The sequence below is a fragment of the Notechis scutatus genome, chromosome 3, assembly GCF_049901735.1.
Source record: "Notechis scutatus isolate UNSWTSFEM ecotype Mainland chromosome 3, rNotScu1.2, whole genome shotgun sequence".
In the NCBI taxonomy this organism is placed as follows: Eukaryota; Metazoa; Chordata; class Lepidosauria; order Squamata; family Elapidae; genus Notechis; species Notechis scutatus.
The window spans coordinates 204,406,642-204,430,058 of NC_142011.1; the positions used below are offsets into that span (position 1 = coordinate 204,406,642).

At 40.4% G+C, this 23,417-nt stretch overlaps 1 protein-coding gene across 6 annotated transcripts in view; it reads right to left on the reverse strand.

Moving 5' to 3' along the window:
- TRAPPC9 (trafficking protein particle complex subunit 9) overlaps nt 1-23,417 on the reverse strand; it is a 315,827-nt gene that overhangs the window by 279,504 nt on the left and 12,906 nt on the right. For all 6 annotated transcript variants that reach the window (XM_087962255.1, XM_087962252.1, XM_087962256.1 and 3 more), the window contains 7 exons: nt 18,599-18,744; nt 16,283-16,411; nt 13,879-13,905; nt 11,760-11,881; nt 8,122-8,247; nt 3,066-3,282; nt 1,722-1,865 (listed from right to left, as the gene is read on the reverse strand). In XM_087962255.1, coding sequence (XP_087818381.1) covers nt 1,722-1,865; nt 3,066-3,282; nt 8,122-8,247; nt 11,760-11,881; nt 13,879-13,905; nt 16,283-16,411; nt 18,599-18,744 — 911 coding nt within the window. The remainder of the gene's footprint in view (nt 1-1,721; nt 1,866-3,065; nt 3,283-8,121; nt 8,248-11,759; nt 11,882-13,878; nt 13,906-16,282; nt 16,412-18,598; nt 18,745-23,417) is intronic.

Sequence of the window (23,417 nt, forward strand, 5' to 3'; positions counted from 1 at the left end):
CCCTAACCATGCAAAGCACCACCCTAACGTATTTCTTCATTGTGATTTTCTGGAAATACCTTAGATGCTCTTATTTTTTATTATCTCATTTTTCACTATCATCTATTTTATTTTAAAAAGATATATACCAACAATCATGCTTTGGGAAATTTGACAGTATAAAATGGACAATATAAAGCAATTGGTTACGTCAAATGAAATCTCTGTTTTGTCAACATCAAGGCACACATTATGATTGTTTTCTTTTGTGAAACAAAACAAAATGCACCGGATTGCTCCTATGTATCCTCTCCCTGTGTGCTGATCCTGGGGTGCACCTTGGTCCTCTGAGAAGCTCCAGGACAAATTACTGTATAATCTTGACAAATTATAAAATAATTTTGGCAGACATTTGGATCCAGCTTTATTTGTATGTGACATGGAACAAACATTTTTTGAACAAGTAGCATATTACCCCCTATATCCATGATGGTGAACCTTTGCCACATGTACCAGAAGTGGCATGCAGAGCCATCTCTCCAGGCACGCCAGCTGTTGCCTGTTGCTCTTCTGGGTTCCAGCGTGCGCATGCGCACTGGCCAGCTGGTCTTTGCGCATGCGGGAGTGCCAGAAACTGGAAGAGCAGCTCCCCAGAGTGCATGTGCACACCAGCCAGCTGATCTTCACGTGCACAGGAGTGCCGGAAACTGGAAAGCAGCTCCCCGGACACATGTGCGCACTGACCAGCTGGTCTTCACATGCACATGTGCATTAGAAACTGGAAGACCAGGTGGCCAGCGCGCATGCTAAGCTTCCGGTTTCCGGTGCTTCCGCATGCACGCCTCAGGGAGCTGCTCTTCTGGGTTTCGGCGCACACGCGCTCAGTGCCAAAAAGGTTAGCCACCACTGCTCCATATATTTATGCAACTTGATATCACAAAGTTGTTAAAACAGCAAAACTATGATAACAAAAGACAGACAAAAAAGTTTTGAAACAGAAAACCCTAAAGATTTGCTTATCAACTGTTCTACTTCGTCTCCAACCTTTGCCCAACTACCTGAAAGTTCTACTTTGGCCCTGAAATGCCCATAATCTCTAGACCTTGAATGCTGATACAAAACTGCTTACAAAAATAAATTGCATATTTTAGGTTTTATTGACCTATTTGATTTTTTTAGACCATTGATCACTAAAGTCCCGTGACAGTATATCAAACATCTCAAATCTAGTAGCAAATTAAAACATACAACTTGCATTTTTTTTTCTATTAAGTAGACATAAAGTATTATTGCGGGAGGAAAATTGAAAAGTTTTAAATTAAGTTAAACTTGCGTAATACTGGCAATGCAATACCCTGCATTGTGTCTTTTGAGACAGGAGAGTAACAATTCAAAAAGGGGCAAAGTATGTTCCATTTTGAAAATAACAAAGATTCGAAGGAAATTTGAAATGTGGTTAGGAAAGCTAAGAGCAGGACGTGTCTTCCATCCAGCAAGAGAAAACCAAAACCATACTAAACATTCCACAGACTGGCCGGATGCCCTTCCTGTTGCCAACGCGGAGTTCACAGCAGATGTATTCTCATTATGCCCAGAGACGGAAATATCTTCCTCTGCCTAGGATCAAACTCTCAACCTCCTGATTGTGAGGCAAGAGCTCTACCCCAAGGCCACTGTACCATTCTATTATCATATATAACATACATGAAAAAAAAATATTTTTTTAAAAATAAAATGAATACCTTGGTCAGAAAGAAAATCTAGCATGGTTTGTAAAAGAAAAGATAAGTGTCGGACAGAAAGCGCTGGGTTTCCCATTCTCCTGGAGGCATACACTAACTCGTGAAGTAAGCGCATCTGTACAGCAGCCCAACCACGATGAGTTCCTTTAAAAAAAACAAAATAACATGTTGTATTTATACACTTTTAATACAGCACAGTCACTCAATCTTCATTTAGCAGTGGCCTCCATATATGGGACTGATATTGACAAGGTTATCGAATCCTACGCTGAGGGTTAGCCAAGGAGATAAAATGGAAGGGTCGTATTTATCCTGTGATATAAAGTTTCTTTGCATTCCCTATGCAACTATTTGCAAGTCCTCAGTGATTAGAAAGGGTTCCAAAGATAGCCAATGCCATAATCCCATGCTCTTCTAAATAAGGAATTTGAATTTATCTATATTAAAGCCCACAAAAAGCTTCCTTGAACAATATTGATGCATCTATTATGCTACTGCATATTTATTTATTTGTTCAATTTTGATGGCTGCCCATTTTAATCAATGACAAATTATTCCTTCCTCAACACATTAAAAATATTTTTGCCCTCTGGAAAAAAACAGATTCATATTTCCCACTTGATCAAATTATTTTGTGACCCAAAGTACAGATCCTAATGAACATTTGGATTTTGATTCATAGACTTCAATCTAACATGCATGTGCTCTCAACTTGTTTCTTATCGTTGTTGTATATCTCTGGCCTTAATTACCATTCAAGCAAAACAGAAGGAATGTTATGTCTGAAAAATTAAGTTATGTCAATTAAATTCTAAAAATAAAGAACTAAACTGTAAAATGTAGAATGCCTCCCATTCACAAAGGGTTTTTGTACAAGGAAGAGTTCTGCTTGAGAGAAAATAAGTTGGGCAACTTTACGTCTATGGCGATTCTGTCATCCAAGTTGTCCCAAGGGTGTTTTTTTCAAGAGGCAACTAGACTTTCTGGTTTTTCTTTGAAGACGTTTTGCTTCTCATCCAAGAAGCTTCTTCAGCTCTGACTGGATGGAGGGGAATGGAAGGATTTATACTCCTTGCAAACAACTGGTCATTTGCAAGCAAGGAATATAAATCCTTCCATTCCGCACCATCCAGTGAGAGGCTAAAGAAGTTTCTTGGATGAGAAGCGAAGCATCTTCAAAGAAAAACCAGAATGTCCAGTTGCCTCTTGAAAAAGCACCTGTGGGCAACTTTAGTTTACTTATTTATTTATTTTTATCCTCATGCATTTGGCTTTATTACATAAAAGCAAAAATAGGAAATGTTATGCTTGTTGGCTTGCTTCTCTCTAAGCCAAATGTGGTACCTTTGCTGAAATCTTTAGGATCCAAAGATAGGCTATAACCAGGAAGTGTTTCCAGAAGAAGTTTGTAGCAGGCTCTCCAACCAGGTTCTACGATGCTTGGGGCGACACACTGCATGGCGGCCACTCGTTTGAAAAAAGCTGATTTGCGATGAAATCCAATTCGCTCATAGAGCTCAGAAAGAATGCTGTAGCGCTGGATTTTTTCTTCTTCGGAAAGCTGATATTTTTTTAAAAGGGGGGGGGGAGGAAACAATTGATTTAAAAAGAATTTTAATAACCAAAGTTGCCATAAGCAAAGTAGGTGCAAAAAAGGCAAAAAAAAAATAAGCTCTGAAAGTGTGTGTGTGTGTGTGTGTGTGTGGGTGGGTGGGTGGGTAGGTAGGCAGGCAGATAGAATAGAATAGAATAGAATAGAATAGAATAGAATAGAATAGAATAGAATAGAATAGAATAGAATAGAATAGAATAGAATAGAATTCTTTATTGGCCAAGTGAGATTGGACACACAAGGAATTTGTCTTGGTGCAAATTCTCTCAGTGTACATAAAAGAAAAGATACATTCATCAAGAATCTTAGACAGACAGACAGATAGCTAGAAACAGGTGGGAGAGAATTTAGATAGACAGACAGACAGACAGACGGCAAAAGGAAATAAAATTTTACTCAGCAAACATTTTAAAAAGTGATGTATGAATGTTGGACAGACATTTCCACTTCAGATATTTTCTCACTGTACCCTAAAAAAACCCCCACAGTTTGCCTCCTCTAAAGTATAAGTTAACTGCAATAATAAATCATATTAAATCTCTGTTACCAAACAAAGCATTGTGGTTTAAGGCAAGCCACGGTTCTCCATTGCTGCCAACTCTCTGACATATGCCGCCCACTGCTGAAGACTAGACTAACCTTAATACGATTACTTTTTAGAAAGCGTTTAAAACAAGACTTTTCACATAGGTTGCTTGAAAACTGAAGATCTGCGTTTCACTTCACATCCGCTCATTAGGGAAGCTATTTTCATATTTTACTCATTTTGGGAGAATTGTTACAAGGTTGATAGTTTGATCATTGGACTTCTAAATTGCCTAGGGATGTGTGAATGCAGGGGAAGAAAAAGAGAAGTGGGAAACATTTATCCAGGGGTGAGGGTGCTGGGGTTTTGCAGAGGTCCAGGAGATCCTCTAAATAAGATTCTGCACAGTTCAGAGAACCCCCAAATCCCACTCCTGGGTGGCTCCGCCCACCCCACCCCTCCCAGAAATCTCCACCCGGCCCATTTTGGATGCAGGTAAGTGCAGGGTGCACACGGAGGCTAGGGGAGGGCGAAAAACAGGCCTCCTGGAATTTCCAGAGAGCTTCCGGAGCCCGGGGAGGCTGTTTTCACCCTCCCGGAGGCTTAAGAAAAACCTCCAGAGCCCGAGGAAGGCAAAAACGCCCCTCCCCACCACTGTGGTACAGGAGGCCAGCTAAGCCACGCCCACCATGGCCACGCCTACCCAGCAACCAGGCAGAGAACCTGTTGTTAAAATTTTTGAAGCCCACCCCTGCATTTATGTGAAGTCCATACAGTAGCTCAGTGATCCCCAACCTTTTTGACACCGCGGCCCGGTACCGGCATCACTGGGCGCCGCCATCTTTTTGACGAAAAAGTGCTTCCGGTGACCTCACGGAAGCACTTTTTCATCAAAAAGATGGCGCGCTACGCTCCGTGAGCTTTTTCGGTAGAAATGGCTTTCTACCGGAAAAGCTCACCGAAGCGCTCGCCGCCATCTTTTTGATGAAAAAGTGCTTCCGGTGAGCTTTCTACCGGAAAAGCTCACCGGAAGCACTTTTTACCAAAGATACCAAAACGGAGATGGCATCAGCTGGCGCGCCCAGTACTGGATCACTGGCGCCACCATCTTTGATGAAAGTGCCCGGTGAGCTTTCACCGAAAAGCTCCGGAAGACTTGTACCAAAGATGGCGCCGCGCAACCAGTGCCGGTAAGACTTGTCCGCGGACCGCGGTTGGGGACCCCTGCAGTAGCTAATGTAACTTAGTTACATCACTAAAAGAGGGGAAAAAAAGGCGGAACTTGCTGCTGGATTCTGAACACCTGTTATATAAGCAGCTGGGAGACAATTTCATCAAACATAACTGTAATTAGCATAGGAAAGTTACCTGTGTATTGTAATGCCAGATGAACATACTTTTAATATTCTGCTAGCGTTTTGTGGAACATTCCAGGGAAATATTCAGGCTTAATTCCATCTCTAATCAGATCAGTATTGGGGGTTTTAGGAGTGTGTTTTAAGATCTGTGCCGCTGCCTAGCCCATCCATAAAACTGTAAGGATATTAACTATTTCTCAATACAACAATGGTGTGTAGTCATAAGTGTATCCTATCTTACAAAACCAATGAGCTCTTTGAAAATAAAATAGCATGTTCTTTTGTGCACTGAAATACTCACACGCCCTGTACTAAGTGACAAAGAAATCCATTTTGAGATGGAAGCAAAATGTGCCTTAGTTAAATGGAAGACTGAAAGGTATCTTACGACTAAGGTAAAATGGAAACCCCAATCAGAAATTCCCAGAAAATGGGAGGAGGAGGAGGAGGAGGAGGAGGAGGAGGAGGAGGAGGAGGAGGAGGAAGAAGAGGAGGAGGAGGAGGAGGAGGAGGAGGAAGAGGAGAGGAGGAGGAAGAGGAGGAGGAGGAGGAGGAGGAGGAGGAGGAGGAGGAGAGGAGGAGGAGGAGGAGAGAAGGAGGAGGAGGAGGAGGAGGAGGAAGAGGAGGAGGAGGAGGAGGAAGAGGAGGAGGAGGAGGAGGAGGAGGAGGAGGAGGAGGAGGAAGAAGAGGAGGAGGAGGAGGAAGAAGAGGAGGAGGAGGAGGAGGAGGAGGAGGAGGAGGAGGAGGAGGAGGAGGAGGAGGAGGAGGAGGAGGAGGAGGAAGAGGAGGAGGAGGAGGAGGAGGAGGAGGGAGGAGGAGGAGGAGGAGGAGGAGGGAGGAGGAGGAGGAGGAGGAGGAAGAAGAGAGGAGGAGGAGGAGGAGGAGGAGGAAGAGGAGGAGGAAGAGGAGGAGGAAGAGGAGGAGGAGGAGGAGGAGGAGGAAGAGGAGGAAGAAGAGGAGGAGGAGGAGGAGGAGGAGGAGGGAGGAGGAGGAGGAGGAGGAGGAGGAGGAGGAGGAGGAGGAGGAGGAGGAGGAGGAGGAGGAGGAGGAGAAGAGGAGGAGGAGGAGGAGGAGGAGGAGGAAGAGGAGGAGGAGGAGGAGGAGGAGGAGGAGGAGGAGGAGGAGGAGGAGGAGGAGGAGGAGGAGGAGGAGGAAGAGGAGGAGGAGGAGAGAGGAGGAGGAAAGGAAGAGAGGAGGAGGAGGAGGAGGAAGAAGAGGAGGAGGAGGAGGAGAGGAGAGGAAGGAAGAGGAGGAGGAGGAGGAGGAGGAGGAGGAGGAGGAGGAGGAAGAAGAGGAGGAGGAGGAGGAGGAGGAGGAGGGAGGAGGAGGAGGAGGAGGAAGAGGAGGAGGAGGAGGAGGAGGAGGAGGAGGAGGAAGGGAGGAGGAGGAGGAGGAGAGAGAGGAGGAAGAGGAGAGGAGGAGGGAGGAGGAGGAGGAGGAGGGAGGAGGAGGAGGAGGAGGAGGAAGGAAGAGGAGGAGGAGGAGGGAGGAGGAGGAGGAAGAGGAGAGGAGGAGGAGGAAGAGGAGGAGGAGGAGGGAGGAGGAGGAGGAGGAGGAGGAGGAGAGGAGGAGGAGGAGGAGGAGGAAGAAGAGGAGGAGGAGGAAGAGGAGGAGGAGAGGAGGAGGAGGAGGGAGGAGGAGGAGGAGGAGGAGGAGGAGGAGGAGGAGGAGGAGGAGGAGGAGGAGGAGGAGGAGGAGGATTATGTTATTTTGTTTTCCTACAGATTTAAAATTTTACGCATCATCAGCTATTCAGCAGATAATTGTTCTTGCTTACCGCAGTTGTTCAGGGAGTACAAAAAATCTTGCTGGGTATCAAAATATTACAAGTTCCCAAAAGACAAGATTTAATTTCAACTGCAACCAACCCAGCAGTGTTCTTATGGTATGAAACCCCCTTAACCAGAGATTGGGGGCCTCTAAACCCAACAGGCTTTCCTTCGCTCAGTCCGTTAAAGCAGAGATTGGACTGCCATCTGCTTTCATTTGAATTCCTGCACTGAGCAGGAGTTGGACTCTACGATTCCGTTAGTCTATTTTTGTCGTGTAACTATTCCAGTTAAAGACAGAAATAACTCTGCAAAAGAGAGTAAGCCCCCCCAAAGCAAAGCACTGTATTTAGATAATTTAAAAGTCTATTAAACAATATTTTAATGTAATCCAATCAGAGCATGAATCATTTTTATGATGCAACACTGCTGACCCCTAGTGTAATGTTAATATATGAATGTAAAGTCTGCTGCAAATTTTGTTCAAGTATACCAAAAGATTTTAATGAATTTTTTTATAAAGCAAATCAGTACTATGTTGCTAACAAAGTTGAATGTACACGAAGGGAGAATAATTGGAGAAATTTGCAGTGGCCAACTTCCTTCTAATTTTAAAAAAAATTAAAATATTTTTTAAAAGATGTTTTGTGGACAGGAAATTTGGTGAACAACAAGCTAAGTGCCAATAGGAAAACAGCTTGTTGTCTATCTGCATTTTATGGAATATATAGGAATATATAATGAAAAAAGGCATTTTCTCCATTATCTATACAAGGAAATATGAATGCTTTATAAGAAATAATGTATATCTAAAATGCTAATACTTTCAATCCATAAGAAACAGCTTCTTTCTAGTTAAGCATTTACATTTGAGGAATAACTTACTGTACATGCAAAGTAACAAAAGAGAATGGACATCTAAATAGAGAATGTGGATTAGTACTATTTATGAAAAGTCAGATATTATTTTTACAGAATGGCTTTTTGCAAGCATCAAGTTCCTCATTGTGGGAAAACAAGGCACAGAATTAGAGAGGCGTTTGGTGAAAATTATTAAGGTTCTTCTGCTCTTAAAAATAATCCAAAGACTGATAAGAGAAATGGATTCCTAGTTTAAAGGAAAGTGTGTTCTCACCTGACGAAGGTTAATATACACAGCATTTTGGAGGAATTCAGAAGCTTCCATGCTTCTTTTCTGTATTGCAAGCACTCTCACCGCCTTCACACAAGCTTCCAGCTCAATAACGCCAGCATTCTTATACTATAAGACATACATAAGGGATTAAAATATTGACCTACTGTATACTTCCTCATCACATCATACAATGTATTTCGGTAGGAGAATCCTAGGGCCTCTTTTGGTATAACAGATCGAGCTATGTTGTTCTACAACTCAGTAAGAATATATTTTGCTGAAATGTAGCCAGCGCTAAAACATGGTTATTATCATTAACCAAACCATATGGTTGCATACATGGATATATAAAGAGCCACAAATTATGAAACTATCCTCTTATTTTTTATGCCACTTGAATAATACCTAGTAATTCTACTAAGTGAAACGACACAGGAAATGACAGTCAAATTCAATTCCTTCCTTCCTTCCTTCTCTTTCCCTTCCCTTCCTCCCTCCCTATCTTTCTTCTTTCTCCTTCCCCTCCTCTCTCCCTTCCTTCCCATCTTTCTCCTTCCTTCCTTCCTTCCTTCTCCCTTTCCTTCCTCCCTCCCTTCCTCCCTATCTTTCTTCTTTCTCCTTCCCTTCCCTTCCCCCTCTCTCCCTCCCTCCTCTTTCCCTTCCCCTCCTCTCCCTTCCTTCCCATCTTTCTCCTTCCTTCCTCCCTCCCTTCCTCCCTTCCTCCCTTTCTTCTTTCTCCTTCCCTTCCCTTCCCTTCCCCTCCTCCCTCCCTCCCTCCTCCTTCCCTTCCCCTCCTCCCTCCCTCCCTCCTCCTTCCCTTCTCCTCCTCTCCCTTCCTTCCTATCTTTCTCCTTCCTTCCTTCTCCTTCCCTTCCCCACCTCCCTCCCTCCCTTTCTTTTCCTTCCCTTCCCCTCCTCCCTCCTTCCCTCCCTCCCTTCTCCTTCCCTTCCCCTATTCACTCCCTCCCTTCCTTCCTTCCCCTTCGTTCCTTCTTTTCTTCCTTCCTCTTCCTCTGTTTAGTATATGGTGCTGCGATTTTACTATAACTGATCCCTGTGTTTTTGATCCAGTGCTATACCATATGGAGTGCTGAACGAGAAGATACCCAGAAGAATGAATGATCACAACCTTCAACTTTTCCAACAGAAAACAGGCTGTTCTCACTCCATTGCAATGACAAAGTGTCCCTCTGCTCATCATGCACTTCATTGGCTCTGTTCACAGATATGAATGCTCAACTCAGGCAGGGAAGCAGAAAGTTAGCTTTAACCCATCGGGTCAGGTCAGCTGTTGTGAGAACATCACAACCCAGTTTCCAAGCTTGTTTAGTCAGCCCTTTAAGCCAAAGTGGTGGTACTACAGAGCTGTCGAAGAACAAGTCTCACCATTACAGAGTTGACAGCCAAAATCTGATGTCAGAAACACTTTTCCCCAAAATTATAAGCAAACAGAATAAACCATCAACAATGCAATAAAATAAAGTTGAACATTTTAAACTTTTCCTTCTATTCTTTTTAATATATGTAGTACACATTTTTTTTTTTAAAAAAAGGTGGGTAGGATCCAAAGATCAAAATGCATATTTTGCCATATAACATGTTTAATCAGTCTTATTTTCTAAATCTGAAATACTGTACATAAATTCTAGTATTAATTTTTATCATTTCATAATTTTCATGTACTTTGAAAACAGAAAAGTTAGCCCATATTGAAAAAATCGTATTTACACTTTTACATCTTATTCTATTATTTATTTAATGTATTTTAAAACATAAGCACATTCTTTCGTATGTTAACTGTTTTTGTGTTTCCTTAAAACAATATCAAGAAATATTACTTTGCAATTCTTCTTTTCAAAAGGCATTTAAAAAGGGTATTAGAAAAAAAATTAAATTATGCATTTCTTTCTGAAACGTCTGCATTTTCTTCTAGCCTTCAGATCTCTATAACTCAGTATACAGTATCTTTTCTTTTTGTTTCCCACTAAAATTCCATTTAATCTAGACATAATTATATTCCAAATGTCACACTGCTACAAGACAAAGATTCATCACAGTAGCATTTTTAGTAGCTTTGCTATAACTTCTAGCTCCAGAGTACAGGTAGTCCTGGACTTAAGACCACAATTGAGCCCAAAATTTATGCTACTAATGTTTGTTAAGTGAATTTTCTCTCATTTTATGACCTTTCTTGCCACAGGTGTTAAGTGAATCGTCAGTTATTCAGTTAGTAACATGGTTGTTAAGTGAATCTGGCTTCCCCAATTGTCTTACTTTGTCAGGTTTCAAAAGGGGATCACATGACCTTGGGACACGGCAACCGTCATAAATACAAGTCAGTGGCCAAGCATTTGAATTTTGATCACATGACCATGGGGCGCTGCAACAGTTGTAAGTGTGAAAAATGGTCATGTCACTTTTTAGTGCCATTGTAACTTTGAACAGTCACTAAATGAACGATTGTAAGTTGAGGACTTCTACTAGAAAATCAAAGTGCTTTAAAAAGGGGGAAATTATGTGCAGAAATGCACATCACCAATCTAATTATGCCTTAATAATTATGCCTTTTTACAAACAAATCACAGCGATTCCACCAACAATTCCTTCCTTGATTCCTACCTTCCCAGATCATCACTTTTATCTCTTCCCCTTCAAGCACACAAGTCAAAAAAGGAAAGTAAGGTTTAAAAACTATACCTATACTGCAAAGCAAATGCTATTATAAACAATAAAAAAACAGAAGTCAAATTTCTCAAGAGATCGACTAACTATATGAATATATGTGCAGATTCAAGATCCTCTTAAACTTATCCCCTCAGTCTTCTGATATTGTCACAAGCAAAAAATAAGCAACGTCAGCTTTTTCTTTTGATTGACGATGCTTAGAACTATATCTATCCTTTCGGCTGTGGTTGCTGTGCTCTGCTGGAAATATATTATTTATTATATTTATACCGTGATGCAATCCTGAAGGACTTGCAGAGTTTATAAAAAGTATAATGGACTTCTTCTTGATCATGGCATAATCCCAAATGCCCTCCAGAAAAGCTTTGGAGAAGAAAGCCCTAGTAACCTAAACCTTGTTTGGAAGTTGATTTGTTTCTCCAATCCACTTATCATTAATCGAAGTCTGGCCATGTTGAGGCAGAGATAATAATTCATTTCTATTTTTAAATGAAGGCTCCAAATTTCCTCTGGTAACTGGGCCAAAATGGGAAACCCGAAAGGACTGGGATAGCAACAAGCTATTTTATTTGATGAAAGATTGGTAAACCATATATTTATGTTACTTCTCACCCTAAATATACAAATAAACTTTTTTTGCATTTGAGTACAAATCTAGAATTTCCCTTTAAAAATAAAATTTACACTAACATTCTTTAGCAGATATTATTGTACAAAAATGAGCAGCTATGTGAAAAGGTGCTGATTCGGCCAATTAGCACTTCCACAAATCTCTAACTGTTCTTTAGTCTATTATCAGCCATGTACATCGCTGTGTATAATCCAGGAATGGGCAACTATGTTAATTTCATGACTTTCAACTCCCTGAATTCTTGCGCCAGCCACTGTCTATTGTCATTGATGCATATTTATGATTCACGTATATAAGCTTGCTGATGATAGAGCAACGTTACCTTGCTGTAATAGGAAATAGCTTCTTTGTACTTCTCAATGATGTCTTCAGGGCTCAGACAATTCTTAGCTCGTCCTATTTCAGAACTTGTATCTGCACTGATGCCATTTGATGTCAAGGCCCCTGCATAAAATTAAAGCAGGAAATTTCAGCTCACCACCACTCTCAGGTCAGAATAAAACAAGCATGTTTTGGAAATCCTTGCTAACTCAAAAAAAAAAAAAAAAGCTTGAGCAAGGAACAAACTGATCAAAGGAGGTTCTTTGGTGCTCTCTGAGCTTGGTTGTAGTTTTTTTTGCCAACATTACGTTACCTAAACTAGGTAACATTATCAGTGCTAGTGACTAGCAAAGACCCCTCATCTCAACCCTGAGTTAAAAATACTCACACGGGAACCCATTTGAGTCAGTCACCCAGGACTAGAGGTTTTGTCTTCCGAGATTTCGGACTTGTCCTGGAGCCCATCTTCAGGGAACTTCTCTAGCTAGAGTCCAAAGCCTCTGGTCCAGGTGACCGACCCAGATTGGATCCTGCAACATTATCCTGGAACATGTATATTCGCCTTCATTCATAAAAAATATTCTCCTTTATTGGAGCAAAGTTATCCATTCAAAATGTAGTCAAAAGAGCAGAGATCTTGAGAGTTTTCAAAATTTACTGAGTCATGCATTAAGCAAAACAAAAATTGCTTGAATTAAAGCTGGGTGGATATATACTGATTAAAAAACACAGAGAAAAGGTTCTGGCAAAATTATTAAACTGATACTTACCTCATATTCTACTAACTTAATTTAATTATACTATCACTTAACTGATGATTCTCTTTGCAGCAGGAATTTACTGAAGGAAATGACTCACAGCATTTTGGATAAATTTGCTATCATAAACATTACAATAAAAAAAAAGCTGGATTCCAAACTGGGGGGAAATGTGCTGGTCAGGTCTATCTGAGCAAGTGAACAGGAAGAACCAACGGGAGTTTGCCAACAGAATTTGGCAGGGATATTTAGAGAACCTCCCGAAAAAATTTTTCCCATCAAAATCAACAGCCAGTCTGAACATTTGGCTGAGAGCTTGAAAAAGGAACAAAAACTTTAAGAAATAAAAGTGGATAAGATTCCTAATTTGTCCTAAAATACTTCTGAGACATTAGCGCTCCTGCCTAAAATAGTGGATTTCAATAAACTCAAAGCAAATAGTAAGTAGGATTCTACAGCGAGGGAAGTGAATGCGAAAAGAAAGTCAATTTGAGGAGTTCTTAAAAAACACCTGACCAAAAATTGCAACCTATTTCAAAGACTGAAAAATAGAGGGGGGACAAAACAAGACACATACAGGAGGTAGAAAGAGGTAAAGATCACCAAAAAATCAGAGAGTTCTTTAAGAAAGCTAAAAGCTGAGAATGAGTTCCTCAAAGGAACAGAAATAGTCTTGCACAATATATTCAAAACCAAATAGTCAAAATTCCAACTTTTTAATGTTGATGAGAACATTCTAAGAGACAGATTTTTGGTGATGTACAGGGATCTGCTGGTTTTTCTGATAGAACCTTTATGTATGATTGATGAGAAATCCTATGGAACTGGTGAAGCTCCAGATGATGGAGGAAAAGAAATAATAAATTCCTAAGAGATCTGTGCATAAGCGCACCAACGTGCCTACCGTCCCTGTCCTATTGTTTCTTTTATATTTCTTTTATTTTATTTTTTTATTTTTCTTATATGTATCCATTAATTCATAACTATGTTTTTACGTGTACCTATTATCTTGTAAGCAATTGACGAATAAAAATAAATAAAATAAAATAAAATCTGTGTGAAGTCAGGGAAAGAAAAGAAACACTATAGATCAGTGAGACATCAATATATGGGAAAGTTCTAGAGTAGATCATAAAATGATTAAACCGTAACTGAATGGGAATTACCAGAAATCAACATAGGTTATAAAAAAATGAGATGAAGGAACAGTTGGAGAAGTTTTAAATCCGCAGATTCTAGTCACCAGTGTGGTGTACTTTTTTTAAAAAAAAAAACAGAAGTGAAATTTCTAAAGCATATAGGCAGTGAGAAACTATTCATAAAACATTTGACCGACAAAACACAATTATAAAGTCAATATACCTGGATCAATTAGAACTTCTTGTGCACCTAAGGGGGAAAAAAATCAAAACAACTGCATTAACCTTCTGCGCTGCCTAAACAAAACATTGCCAAATGTTTTTATTTTATTTTATTATTTTATTTTAGTTACATTTTTGAAGCTCAAGTCAATATACATAATGCTCTCTCAGCTTTTCCCCCACAACAGCCTTTTGAATTTGATCGGGTTGAAAGAGTCTGTTTCCAAAACTCAGGGTAAAGTTGAACCTGAATTTCCTCAATGCCAGTCCAGTATCTTAATCATTACGGTATTGTTCTTAAGGCAGGTAAACTTTGACTTACAACCAGTCATTTAATGACCATTGGCAGTTACAAAAGGGTGTTATGGCCCATAAAGCACTGCCATCGTAAAATGTTACCCAGCCCCCTTTACGGTCGCATAACCACATTTTGGGTGTTTGGCAACCGACTCATTTTAGGACTGGTTGCAAAGTCACGAGGCAGTGGTTTACAATGTTTTCCCCAGCAAAAACACCCATTCAAGAGCATGGATTTGGACTTATGATCATTCATTCACTTAACAACTGCCACAAATAATGATCATAAAATCAGGTCCAGTCACATGGGTGCCTCAATTTATGTCTTAAATTCTAGTCCAAATTGCAGCCTTCATTTACAAGAACTACCTGTGCAAATTTTCTAAAACATTTTTTTTCTTATTTAGAGGGTTCTCAGAAGTGTTATTGTGTAAGCGCCACGAGTACAGTATTCCTGACACCGCTACTAAAATAAACACTTCAGATTCAGCAAAACCTCGTTAAGTCTCCAGTCTAAAATCCAGTTCCTTTTCTCCTCCAGCATCACACCTTGTCTTCACCTTCTAATCTTTACTTCAGTTCTGCTCCCAAGTAAAACTTGCTCATTGTAAGCTTCGCAGTCAGTCGGTGACATGTGCACCAAAGCTATCTGTCCATCCAGATAGAGCCGAAGAAGCTTCTTCGATGAGAAGCGAAACCTCTTCAAAGAAAAACCAGGAAGCCCAGTTGCCTCCTGAAAAAAAAGCACTTTTGGGACAACCCTGACCTGAATGACGGTGTCATGCCCCTGTTGGAATCTGATTCCGAGGGGGAGGTCGAGGAGCTGACAGGGAGTGGGAGTGTGGCTCCGGTGGCTGTGGAAGAAACTGGGGAAGGGCACAGTCCGGCTGGGCAGAGCAGGGGAGAGGTAGAGCAAGGCAGATGGAATTCGGAGGAAGATCCAGGCCCACCCCCTCTTCATCCTAGGGCACGCAGGGAGGAACGGAGAAGGGAGCAATGTGAGTTGCATGACTTACGGGGGAGGAAAGGGCCCCGATTCCCTTCATTAGCTGAAGCTGGGAAAACAGTAAAGGCAAGCTTCGCACAGGAAAGTTGCTGGGAGCAAATCGTGAATTTATCTGGTCTCATCGTGGCTTCTCTGGGTTCCTGGCATCTTCTCAATTGTGTGTGTTTTGTTGGCCTTTGAAGTCTGCAATTCCTTATCCTTCCCTGTCCACTTAATTACTGCAGTGTGGTTTGTGTGGATTTTTATTTACAATTTGTATGTACTTTGTTTTAAATTTCCTCCACTTAAAGACTATTCTTGGGAGAGTTTTTTTTTCCAGACGAAGGTAACTGGACATTGGTGGCAAAGTTGGAGGTATTAAAGGGACTCTACTTACTTATGTGACTGTGTTGCCTTTGTGCCACGCCCCGGGTCATCACACTATCTTTCTGCAAGGTCAGTGCTATTTCTCTCCTGTGGCTGGTATATTTTTCAACATTAAAAACAACAACAACAACTAAACTCTTAATTTTTATGGTGCTGCTGAGAATTGAGAAGCTGTAGGATTACGTAAGGCTAAAATAAATCTTTCATGCAGCATGGGCACCCTTTGAACAGAGATTCAAAGAAACCCTCACAAACTTGAACAAAATATTAAACCAGCATAAATACAGGGATCTGCAACCTTAAACAATCAAAGAGCCATATGGACCCATTTCCCACAGAAAAGAAAACACAGGGAGCCACAATACCTGGGTGGGCGTGGCCAACTCAATGTCCCTCCCACCCAGTCACATGACCCCCACCCCCACCATGCCTATCCAGGTTTTGTGGCTCCCAGTGTTTTCTGTGGGAAATGGGTTTCTTTCTTTCTGTTCCCCTCCCTCCCTCTCATTTCTGTTTTTTTGTGTTTTACCTTCTTGGGCGAGGCGAGGAGTGACTGGGATGGGAGGGCGAGGGGCAAGGCCAGCCAACGGTAAGATCAACCAACAGAGAGCCACAGCAGAGGGCCCAAAGAGCTGCATGCGGCTCCAGAGCTGCGGGTTGCTGACACACGTACTTGACCAAAAAAAAAAAAAATGTCATCTCAATTTAAAAAACAACTACACAAGCTTTTGCTTACCTGGTCTATGCCTGTTACCTGCCTCCGCAGAAAGTGAACCTCCTTGTGCCCTGCGGAACCCAATTTTACCTCCAGTGCCTCCGGGATAGTGATAGATGACGGAGGCTGAGCATAATCCTTCAAGAGCAGCTACAGATGAAAACAGCTCTTTTAATGGCAGTTTTATCACAGCCTATTCATGTAATAAATACATTTCCTTTAATACAGTAATACATCTAATAAAGTACGTTAAATACAAGGTATACAAAAAGGCACGAAAGTGGTTTGCATACAAAGAATAGTAAAAGCATTTACAAAGAATCGTAATATTTGGCTTTTCTTCTATAGGAAGCTGGGCATGGCAGTTATCTATGCTTAGGAAAGAGCTAATCATCAGGCCAAGAACAGAGGAAACCCCTTTTTTACAGTGAATATGTAAAATAATTTGGACAAAGTTTTGCTGTCACATTAACAGTATTTCCCGCAAACTCAAATCGTCTCAAGTTTTATTTCAGCATGCTTTTTACCCGAAGAAACGATGCTTGGATTTCTATCCCATATATTACGGGTAGTCCTTGCTTTACGATGGCATTGACAAATGGGGTCAACTTTATGAATTCCCATCACTAACTGACGCGGTGCCATGTCATGAGACCACACTGTTTAGCAACAGCAGAGATGTCAAACTCAAGGCCCGTGGGCCGGATCCAGGCCATGGGGCACTTAGATCTGGCCTGCGGTGCCGCCCTGGAAAAAGTGAAGGACTGGCCTGCAGTGCCTCTGCTAGCAAAAATGCAGCTCCATTTTCGTTTGGCAGACGGTTGCAGGAGGCTGTTGCTGCCGAAAACGGAGCTCACGAGGGCCCGTTATCGCTGGCAGAGCGCTCAAGCTCCCACAGGCCTCACCGACAGGAGTGAGGTTGAACTGGTCACGTCCATCCCGGCCATGCGTCGTCGTCGTCCCCCCCGAGGTCAAACATAACCCTGATGCAGCCCTCAATGAAATCAAATCTGACACCCCTGAGCAACAGCCATCTCAGCAGTTTTGTTAAAGGGAGGATCACGGATCGTTAAGCGAGGACCTCCTTGCAACTTCCGACAGCTACCAAAACTAGCAGCCAGATATGGGGTTGCTGAGGTGCTAGGCAAGGACAGCCACCAGAAGTGGCTACTGCAGGATAAGGCAGGACAATCTGCAAATGGTTGTTGTGGCACTATACATACGTGGTTAGGGATGGCACTGCACAAGGGTCGTTGGGCCAGAGGGCGGCTGCTGCAGGATGCACAAGAAATCGGCCGGGGTAGGCAGGCAGGCACGAGAATGCACCAGAGGTGGTATTCAGCAGGTTCTGACCAGTTCTGGAGAACCGGTAGCGGAAATTTTGCGTAGTTCAGAGCACCTGCAAATACCACCTTCTAACTTTTACAGATTTTACAGTATCCTTCCCCTGCTATGCCCACTAAGACACGCCCACAGAACCGGTAGTAAAAAAAATCGTGTCCCACCACTGGAATGCACCCTACAGAGCATGAGATCCCTGGGATCTGGTTCTCTGTAGCCAGGCTCCTCGGGAGAAAAAGACAGGGAACGGGGGCAACTTTCTGAAGCAAATTGCAAGCTTTCCTGCTGGCTTACTCATTGATGTTACTTGTGGGAAGCCAGCAGGAAAGGCTGCACAAGTGACAATTATATGGCCACAGGATGTTTCCACTGTCGTTAAGTGTAAGCCAGTTGCCAAGCAACTGGATCGCAAGAACATGACCATGGGGGATGCTGAGGTGTCCAAGAACTAGGCAACGCCGTTGCAATTTTGAACAGTGGCTGATTGAGTGATCAATAACCAAGGACTGCCTGTGTAGGATTCCATGTTTCGTAGTCCAAAATCCTAGAGAACACCATAAAAGACTGTTTGAGGAAACGCCAAGAAGGAGCGTGTTCTCTACTATTTTGCAGAACCGTTCGCATTCTCTCAGGTAAGGCACGTCAAATGTTTCAACTTTCAATTTCCAAACAAGTAGGGGTCCTCAAAAGTTGTGACATGCCTTGGGGAATTATAAAAAGATTCACAAATTACTGTAAATTTTAGAGCCATATTTATTTTATTATGACCTGTTATTATGGCTGTTTATTCATAATTTATTTTATTTATTTATTAAATTTCTATGCCACCCATATCACCGATGCAGCAGCTCTGGGGTGGCTAATAATGTACACTTTTAGTCACAAACCATCTTCCCACAAAATATAGGAATCAAATAACGTGATAATATCTCAGAGGTCATGTCTCAAAGCCTTTCAAACGCAATTATGTTTTAGTTCCAACACTATCATCCTTACCTCCCAGCCACAAAAAGTCATTTACAGAACGGAGGAGTTCCACAGCCATGTGATAGTGAACAAGAGAATCTTGCAACATCCCGGCTTGTAGACAAAGGTCCCCAACATGTTTCCGCATACGACCCTGACATCGCTTTTTATAATGTCTGGGATACAAAAAACAAATAGTGCAGAATTAGTTGAACTGTGTTATTCTAAAAGATAGTGCCGTTTTTTGGTGTGTTTTTTTTTTGCTTTAGTCTTCTCCTTAAGTTTGCATCTTATTGACAAGCAATCAGTGGTCCTCACCAAGAGCTAAGGAGCCTATTCCCGGCTATCGGAATACTCACTATAGGGTAGCAGTCCCAACCTTTTTGGCACCAGGGTCCGGTTTCATGGAAGACAATTTTTCCACGGACCCGGGAAGCGGGAGTGCACAACCTAGATCCCACGCATATGCAGTTTCACTTGCGTGGTTCCTAACCTTCAACCTGTGGCTCTCGTTCCTAACAGGCCACAGAACGGTACCGGTTTGTGGCCCAGGAATTGGGGAACCTTGCTGAAGGGGATGCAATAGGAACAAAGATACTCAACATCAGAAAATAAAGATTTTGTATCCTTGGAAATAAACCTGCGGCATGAACGCAGAATACTATCAATGGTTTTCTCAGCACATTTGTCTAAAAGTTCAACATATACCTTTTTAGCCATAGAATTGGGTGAACCTTTTCTTTTTATTAACTCATTAAGGAACACAGTAAGTTTGGCAAACACAAGTATCATATAAAGACTAGGAAGAGCAACTTAAAATAATTTAGGATGGACTCAATATGAATTCCAAGCTTGGTAGCAGGTAGATGTTCCATATTGATTTTTTTTTTTATTACACCTTCTAAGGGCAAAACAGCTTAATGTTTGCAATCTTTTGAGAGCGGCCAATGACATGTCATTCTTAGGGAAAGCCTCTTTCATGAACTGTCAGTATTTAAATGATTCATACGATGTTGTATCATTCGATTATGAGCTAAAACTTAATTCCACATCTTCAGATTATGTGAGGCATTTGAAAATGGCAAGATAATTTCTACAAACTTGACGGTGTTATTTGCCTATAAATGAGAAAAATTATTTTCTAAAAAAACTAATTATCTTTATGAATAGGTTCATTACACATTTTATGGCACATTTGATTTCCTCTCACTAGAATGATTGTCCTGTTTGAAATTTCAATTTTATTACCGACTTCCATTGACAATTCATATTACAAGTTTTTATGGGTTGCGGGGGAAATCACTAACACAGAAATATTGCAAAAATATGAGAGAAAAGTAACTATATCTACACTCATACAATAACATTGCAGTTTTATTGCATTTATCTAGCATGTGAACAAAGTAGAATAAAATATTGTACCCCAAATGGATTAATTATATTTATCACAGGCACCTTTGGGACAAATGTGAGCCACTGGGTTTTCCTTTCAGAAATATTTCCTTACCAGATTCCTCAAGGTGTTCAAGAATGACAGAGCTTTTAATATACTATATTCCCTGGAGAAGTTGTGATATGTTCAGAGATGTATCTGCCTTGAAAATAACCCAGGTTGATCTAGCACAATGAAATATCGGCAGAGGAAATGTTTATGACATTTTGTATTATGTTGTAAAGTGTTCAGCCCACGTTGAAGTGTGTATGTAGCACAGGCAAACTTCAGCACTAAAAATGTTTATGACATTCTGTATTATGTCATAAACTGTTTAGCCCACATTGAACTGCATAGAGCGCGGTGAGATGTCAGGACAGGAAATGTTTATAACACTTTTCATGTCATAAACTTCTTTATGATAAGGCTTATGTCATACATTTTTTATAGAATTTGCCAAATTTCAATTCCACGGAATCGTGGGTCGTGAATTTTTAATGCATTCTGCAAATGTTGTCCTATGATGTACTATTTTGCTCAATTAAAGTTTATAGGAACAAGAGTTTTAGTAGTTTATAGATAAATATACCTACAGATTACTAAAACTCTTGTTCCTATAAACTTTAATTTCAGAAACTGACAATTATGACATAAAGATACATTAACAGAATGGAACACAACATAATGTAACATAATTTTTATCATCAAGATTTACTGTGGCTTCTTACATGTTCAAAATAGCTTGATACCCGTGCTTTGCTACAAAACTATGTGGTTGGGTTTAGTTTTTGGGGAGGAAAATAAGGGGGAAAAAATTCTGCCTCTGCTTACCAGTATCCATCTGACAGTGTGTGAGAGTTGAGGGCTGTTTGGAAACTGAAACAGTATTTGCTATGTGAGCAAGGAGATAGCAAGGAGCCTGGGCATGGCTTAGCTCAATTGTTCTGTACTAAAGCTGCTTGGTGCTGTGAAACTAAAACTGAAACTCCTCTCCTCTGCTTGTGTTTTGCATTTGAAACAGATTTATTTTCAGGTGGGGAGTAGAACTCCTTAGCATCAGAGCATGTTAATAATAATATACAAAATACTAATGCTCTGATGGTCATTTTGAAAAATCTTTCTTAGTGAGCACCTAGAAGCCAAGAGGAACATTTCAAGTTTGTAGGTTTTACAAATTTCAAGTTTGTAGGCTTTACAGTCCTGGAGATTTTGTGATGATGCTTGAGTGATATTTCGCTTTTATATATATAGATAAATATAAAGCAAATATTTCTATCTCCTTTTAGTTTACAAAGGCAATCATGCTGGATACACTTGCCTTTTACAAAAACCAATATACAGTAGTACAAGATACAAAACACATTTTCATTTTTTTTAAATTTGCATATGCTCATACTTCATCAGCTTGTCTGTCGTGTTCAGCAGTAAGAAATGCCGTTAAGTTTTAAAATGCTAAATATGTTTTTGGTAGGTTTTTTTAACTAGCAAAAGAAAGGTGGTTTCTTTATAGGGCTGTATTTTAGATTACTTTTAAGACACATTTTCATATTATTATTATCTTCAGATTCCCAATATCTGCAGGTGAAAGCAGATCAAAAGATCGGAGAAAGAACTCTTGAATCCTTGCAGATCTGTCACTAGTCAAAACAGACTAACTCTTATTAAACGGTTGAATGGTTTGATTAAATATATATTGCTTCAGAAACTTCCTTTCATTTCTTGTCTTAATAGCTCAGTTGTTATTGTCATTCTTATTTCTCTCTTAATGGAATTTTGAGCTAAAAGAAAAAAATGAATGTTGCATGCATTATAATCTGTTAAGAAGATAACTAAGATAAAGAATACTTTCACTAAAAACTTTAGTGAATTAAGTCGGGTCAGCAAATTCTTCTTGTCGGTGGTATATTATTATTAGTTTCTGCTGCTCAAAGAAAGAAAACGATATACTTTTCAGTTCTGTAGTTATAAAGCTCCATTAATAGTGTCCTTGGCAAATCTGATCATTTTACAACTCCAAGCCATTCAGACAGAAATTAAGTTACCACCACATAGTAGATATATATAAAGTAAATCTTAATTTTTTAAAAAATCAGACGTATGCCTGAATGAATCAAATTACACTAGGGACCTTCTTAAAACTCTTCAGTTATAGCTGAGTATCAATGCTAAGCTGAGATTCCATCTGCTCAGCTAAAAAACGAGCTCCGTGTAGCAGAATCTTTCCCAGAAATGTTTCTTTTCAACTTAGTTGTTGCTGTTGTCTTAATTTTTATCCTGCCTTTCTCCTCAGAGGATAACCCATCTAGAATGAGAACTGGGATTGAATATCCTATTTTTTTCCTCTTTCCTCATCATCCTGTTTGTTTTGTTATTCCGACCCATAGAAAGGCAGGTGGACGGAGTTACCATCGTTATGAGTGCACCACAGATAAGATTAGAAAGATTACAGATAGGTGTATCTACATGGTCTCTAGCAATCAAAAATGACATTATAGCACATTAATCAAGCAATTCCTCTTCAATGTAAAATTGAAGGTGAAAAATAAATATACACACAAACACACACACACACACATTTTGATACGGACAACTCCAGCTGAAGGATGGTTTAAACGTATATATTATATTATATAATTATAATAATATAATAAAATCCAAGACCAAAAAGCATGGACTGTAAAAAAAAAAAAGGATTTTATCTGAATAAGCATTAAATAAAGAGGAGCAGATAATTGAGGGTATATAAAAAGCACATAGGGTGAACGAATTCTTGTTCAAGGCAGAATAAACACAGAACTAGAAAAACATGCAATGATAAGAAATCAGCTGGGTCCAGATGACAAAACGGTAGTTGGCAATTATGCAAGTGAGCCTTACACTTCTAGTTTCTTCTTTGATTTATTAGATTATTTTTCTCCTGCATTTATTATTTCATAAATAACTGAAGGCAGCGAATGTACATAAGACTCTTTTCTCTATTTTCCCCACAATAACTTTTTGATGTGAGTTGGGCTGAAAGAGAGGAATTAAACTCAAAGCCACCCATCCGACTTTCAAATCAGGGGTAGAACTTCACAGTTTCCTGGTTTCTGGGCCAGCACCTTAACCACTACACCAACATGACTCTTCTTCCATATCAAGCCAGAATTAGAAACCACATTTTGGTCATGATTTCCAATGTTTTTCAAGAAAATTATGAGTTGTGTTATGCCTACCCTAAAAGAATACGGGACAAGGATGCCTGTTCACCCATAGCACAGGATGAGAGTGAACAGGCTGGAACAAAACCCAATAAATTGAAAACAAAGAAAGCACAGACTTCAATTATTTTGAAGAATTTCTTTTACCCAGATGAGAAAGAGAAGCCAAAATCCCACCAAATTATAAAAAATGCAGGTCGAAATAAAATATCCAATC